Below are 5,881 nucleotides of genomic sequence, written 5' to 3'. Positions count from 1 at the left end.
ATCAACTGGGAAGAGATCAGAGTCACTGACCAGGAGTCAGTCGACGGCCGGAGAAAGATTCACGTTTGACACCTAAGACCATCCTGCAATAAAACAGGGTTGATGATCTCCTCACCATAGACAGTTAAAGAAACCGCCACTTGTTTATCACATGACCGAAATTCCATACTTAACTGATCCATCTCCATGACAACTGAGCAAACTCCATCTGCTGAGGAAGCAGTTGGAAACACCAATTAGGTAGACCACGTGTTAAGAGGAAACAAGTTATTGCAGTATATTAGGCGTATCTGTTTTCACATTATTTAGGGTGAAAGCAAATCAGAATCACAGTAGTGTACCGCGTTCCGTGAGTTTCTAAAGTATGCATACACAATTAAAAACGTTTAGTGATTCTACAGCCTTTTCTGAATATTAAACTTTGAAATGAATAATTCTAAAACAAAAACACATGCCTGGAGATTCTCTTCCCAATGGCTCAATATTTTTGATACACTGTACACTTATTACTACAAATTCTAACAAATTGTTTACGATAATAAAACATATACTACTGCCAAAGCTTACATTATAAAAACTAAAACAAATAGGTAGGAAAGGAGTCCAACTACAGCACTACAGTAGTATGTGGACAATGAAAAAGCGCAGCTACCAGTGTTTCAGCTACCAGTGTACCAGAGACCCAAGAAAGAGCTTGGAGTCCAGCGGTGGCTCTCTGTATTAAAGTGTGGAGGAGTGTTTCTGTTTTCCAGCATTAAGCTCTAACAATTTAATTTTATGGCTCTCAGACCGTGACGTAGCCCTCATGCTTTTTCTTCTGGAAATACAGAACTCCAGTCTCAGGTTGTGAGGAAAGGGGTTCCCGTGACATTTCAATTTCATATCAATCAAAATCCCTGTTACAGTACGCCGTTTCTTAGATAGGGGTAACGCTGAGGTCTTCAGACAGAGAAAAGCCTGAGTCTCGGTCACGTGTGGGTTTTTCAGCTTTGGTGTGTCTCTTCACGTCCTCGTGTCCGTAGCTGGCGTGGCGCTTCAGCAGCAGCTTCGGCATACAAGATGAGTTGGTATGGAGGCCAAGTGCTAGTCCCAAGCTTTTCCCTGAGGAGACACTGGGGGCAGAGCTGGTGTTTGTGATGGCTTCTGGGGCTTTGGGCATAACCAGGGGCAGGCTCTCTGCCTCGTAGCTTGGCTCATCGTAAGCATAGTTGACGTTGCCACAAGGAAAACTCTGGAGCTTAGCCAGGTCCACACTGGCTTTTGTGGTGCCACCTGTTGGGGTCTTATGAGAGGACGTGCTTGAGGCAGCTTGAGCCTGGCAGGACGGAGATGGAGTTGGGGAAGGGCTAAGGTGGATGCTGTTGGTGCTGTCGCACCCAGCCTCGTTGCTCTCTAAACCTGGGCTGCAGGTCTGAGGAGCCTGTGTGTTGGAGATGGAGGAAGCAGAGCTTGAGAGTGGCACGGACTGAGTATGGGCAAGTGTTTTTTTCCCCCGGAAATTTTCCAAAACCCAGGAACCGTATGTAGGGTTCCACAGGTTCTTTGTCTTGTTCTTCAGCTTCTGGCTCCCTGAGGAGGAGCTGTTTCTGGAGCAAGGTTGGTGATGAGGTGTCTCAGGATGGAGCCAGTGTCCTCCTGCTGAAAAACCAGGGGCAGGAACAGGCTCAGCCCAGGACGGCTCCAGAGCCTCACGGCATGATGTCACTTCATGGTGGACAGGTCGGGTCCTCTGGAGGAGTAGACAGGGTTTGGTAGGCTGTGGGGAAAGAGGGGTTGGACCAAGGCCCAGAGAGGAGGGACCCAGCTGGGGGGAGGAAGCCTGGGAAACAGGATGGGACACCAGGAGTGGAGTGAGGCTGGTGGAGGTGTGGTTAGAGGCACGGTTTATTGTGCCACCATCCTCCTCAGCGGTGGGGGTGTATTCAAATGGTAGGGGTGTGTTGATCACATCTGGGTCCTGATAGAGTAGTGAAGGGGAAAGGAAATGGAAAAAAAAACGGAATAAAAGAAGAGTAAATACATATTATATTTATTTAACTATAGGCCCTTTTGTACATAAAGTCAGTTGTGATAGTAGAGCATACCTGAGAGCAGTAGTTAATTCTCTCCAGGATAGTAGAGAAGTTAGGCCGGTGCTCAGGACAGTGCTGCCAGCACTGGGTCATGATCCGATAGCTACGTACATAGGAACAAACACAAATTACACATATATTGTTTAAGCCATTTGTTAAATGAATCATCTTATAAAATAAGTAAATTTAATACTATTAGACAATTGGTATTATTATAACATAACAATCCTAACAGTTTATACATTATTTTTAAGAGAGAAAAGAAACAGAAAAAAAACTTCCAGAAAGTTCAATAATTCCACGTCAAAGGCGGTAGACCAGGCAGACTCTGTGCTATAAAGTCATCCATAAAGTCATCCATAAAGTCATCCCTAAAACCATCCGAGGTGTGCACTGCTTCAACTTTACATCCAGGCTCATCTCTTTTGATGCATTTCCTGTCAGTACTCACACAGGCCCCGGACAGCTCTTGGGAGGATCCATCCTGCCGCCGCTGGTGACAAACTCCAGCACCTCTTGGTTGGTTTTACAGGGATACGGCATGTAACCCAGAGAGATGATCTCCCACAGCAGCACTCCAAATGACCTGCAGGGGGAGAGACAGATCAACAACTGAGTTGAATCTTGCCTTGGCTGAACCCTGCTCATGTTCCTCAAACTGGGGATATCAGAATCATTCTGAAAGCACTGCCAGGAAGTTTCTGTTTTGAAATTTATAGAAAACAGATCAGATGCATAGTTATACAATGTATTAATACTAATAGATATTGCATTATTAAATCTTTTTTTTTTTTTTTTTACTTTTTCGGTTTCTACATGTTTTTTTGGTCAGATTGGTGTATATATACAAACACTAAAGCTATATATATATATATATATATATATATATATATATATATATATATATATATATATAGCTTTAGTTTTTGTTAAAGTTAAGAATCAAGAAAAAAACAATTTTGAATGTCCTACTCCTGACTATCTCTTGGTGAACAACTCTTTAGCTCTCATGTTTGGTATGGACATTGCAAAATGGACATTGTGAAACGGGTCATTTCAAGAGAATGGAAGCAACTTCTCCTCCCTGCATCAAGAAGTGGCTAAATGATGTGGTTTGTTGTTTACACCTTGAAGAAATTTGTTTTTTGCTGTCTAACTTCCATGCTAAATTCCAAATATATAATATAATATATTCAAGATATGGGGCCTTTTCATAGAGCCCATCAGAAGGGAAAAACCACAAACTGAACATATTTTTGTGACCTGCAACACATTGTATTGTTCTCGTCTTATATCCACATTCTGGGATTGTGCTAATGCAACTGCTGTGGGCCTGCCTTGATCTCATCTGACCTCCTGGAATATTTCGGGCACTATCATTATGAGTGTACAGTTCGGGACATCTTGTCTTGTGTTAATGTACATTTATATATTTTCTTTTCCTTGTACTAAGTGAATGCTGGCTGTCTGTTTTTTTTTCTTTTTTCCAGATGGGTTTTTGTGTTATATTGCCTTTTGAATGCACTTGTCCTCATAGTGTTATCCTGAAAATTTTCATAAATAAAATTTACACGTAAAAAAAACAGTGTAGATAGTTTTGTCCAATAAAAGGTTATTCATTATGTCTGAAGACTGATTCTAAAGTGATTTTAATATCCATATTCAAAATGTTATATACAGCTGGGATAAATGACTGAAAAATTTGATTAAACATCAATAAATTAATGTAGCTACTTAATCAATAAATAAAAAGTACTGGTATTTTGTCATTCTTGACGTGTGGGTTTTCTCCGGTTTTCCCCACCACCAAAAATATGTTCCACTCCCTCACTACCAAGCTGATGTGTGGTGAGTATCTGCCGTTGTAAAGATGCCGTGCATCACCCAGGTGGGTGCTACACATTGGTGGTGTTTGAGAGTAGTTGTCTCCCCCCAAAGCGCTTTGAGTGTCTTTGATAAAGCATAATGTAATTAATTTTTATTAAAAATGTTATAAAACGTTCCCTTTTTTTCACTTGAGCAACTGCCCCAAAAAATGTCTGTGCATGTATTATGTGTTTAGTTTTCATACCATGTATCAGTCTTGCAGGTGAAGATTCCCTCCATGAAGGCCTCCGGTGGCATCCATTTGACTGGCAGCATAGCACGACCACCTTTCCTGTAATAGCTTGCTCTGAGGAAGAAAAAATAAATCGGATTTAGGAATTTCAATTCAATTCAATTCAATTTTATTTATAGTATCAATTCATAACAAGAGTTATCTCAAGACACTTTACAGAGAGACTAGGTCTAGACCACACTCCAAAATTTACAAGGACCCAACAGTTCTAGTAGTTTCCTCCAGAGCAAGCAATAGTGCGACAGTGGCGAGGAAAAACTTCCTTTTAGGCAGAAACCTCGGACAGACCCAGGAATGTGCATTTATCACCAGTTTAGAAGGGAAGGTAAACACCACAAGGCCATGAACTCTGTGAGTAAATTTTGAATCTGGCCCCATGGAGGATAATCAGATCACTTTTCAAATGGTTCCCCATTTACCCCATCAACCCAGCGCTGCCCGGACTCCTGCTACCATGAGACATTATCGTAAGTCATCCTGTGGGCTTTGCTGTGTGGACTGCCATGAAGTGTACAAAAATTCAGCATACAGACCTGTATATGTCTCGTGCCATGCCAAAGTCTCCAATTTTGGCCACTCGGTCTGGTCCAGAGCAGGTAAGCAGGCAATTTCTAGCAGCAATGTCTCTGAAAAACACAGGCTCTGTTACTAAATGTAGCTTCATAATGGCACTTAACTCCCTAACCCACCACATTCATTTTCTGTATGATAGACCAAATTATTGAAAACATTTTTTTGTTTAAAGGAAATTGATATAAAGATGGGTACAGCCAATTTTGTCCTTGATTCACCTAGAAGGTCCTGCGTTTCCTGCTGCAAGATAACGTTCTCAACGTTCACTTGTAACACGAAGAGCACAAAACAATCTATCACGTGTGGCTGATAATGCAACAGTCAGTCAGTAAGTAATTGTGAATACATGTGGAATATACCGTTACCATTATTGTCTTGATTTTTAATCCTGTTAACAATAAATTCCTGGATTTAAAGCTATAGTGCGTAGTTTCTGCCGCTCCCATGAGGAATTCTAAGTACAACAACAATGTCGGCGCGTCCACATGATACATCCTTCCATGATCGGGCACGCGCCCCAAAGAAGTTGCAAACAGTCACAGAGGACTATTTGCAACTTAAAAAAACAACAACAAAATACAAGATGGACTCTTCAGAAGAGGTAATTATCTTCACTCGAGCTTCTCAGCGAGAAAGTCACCAAACGCCACAATCTTCTGAGCATAGCCATGCTGAGATATAGAGAGAGTTGTGTGGAGCTGAAATCTTAATAAGCTTTGTAGCAAGTCATTTGGGAACGGCTTGAATGTGACGGAAGTTCATTATTATCAAAAGGGTACGCACCAAAGCTTTAACAAAAATAGTGATGGCTATTATACTCATTCAAGTGTTTTTATTGCAGTAGAAAGGGCATTGTTACAGCCTAAAAGATCCCAGTATTACTACTCTTAGCAGTAAGTACTGCTCTTAGCAGTAATACTGGGTGTGGATCTGAACCTGTGTATGAAGTGGTTCTCCTCCAGGTAGTGACAGCCGAAGGCGATGTCTCGGGCCATCTGCAGCAGCTCCCGCATAGTGAGAGAAGAGGTCTGGCCCTGCACACAGCACAATTTAGTTTAATGTACCATAGCCACCCGCCCGCCAGCCCCCACACCCACACACACACCCACACACACAC

General features: G+C 41.9%; 1 protein-coding gene across 3 annotated transcripts in view; it reads right to left on the bottom strand.

The window, feature by feature from the left end:
• Positions 1-355: 355 nt before the first annotated feature.
• The window catches only part of ltk (leukocyte receptor tyrosine kinase), a 49,277-nt gene continuing 43,751 nt past the window's right edge, over positions 356-5,881 (bottom strand). For all 3 annotated transcript variants that reach the window (XM_032500278.1, XM_032500276.1, XM_032500277.1), the window contains exons 24-29: positions 5,701-5,798; positions 4,725-4,817; positions 4,144-4,245; positions 2,524-2,658; positions 2,085-2,175; positions 356-1,957 (exon numbers count right to left, since the gene is read on the bottom strand). In XM_032500278.1, the coding sequence (XP_032356169.1) occupies positions 917-1,957; positions 2,085-2,175; positions 2,524-2,658; positions 4,144-4,245; positions 4,725-4,817; positions 5,701-5,798 (1,560 nt within the window). In that variant the 3' untranslated portion in view covers positions 356-916. The remainder of the gene's footprint in view (positions 1,958-2,084; positions 2,176-2,523; positions 2,659-4,143; positions 4,246-4,724; positions 4,818-5,700; positions 5,799-5,881) is intronic.

The sequence above is a fragment of the Etheostoma spectabile genome, chromosome 20 (assembly GCF_008692095.1).
Source record: "Etheostoma spectabile isolate EspeVRDwgs_2016 chromosome 20, UIUC_Espe_1.0, whole genome shotgun sequence".
Taxonomy (NCBI): domain Eukaryota; kingdom Metazoa; phylum Chordata; class Actinopteri; order Perciformes; family Percidae; genus Etheostoma; species Etheostoma spectabile.
This window is presented reverse-complemented; position numbering and strand designations above follow the sequence as displayed.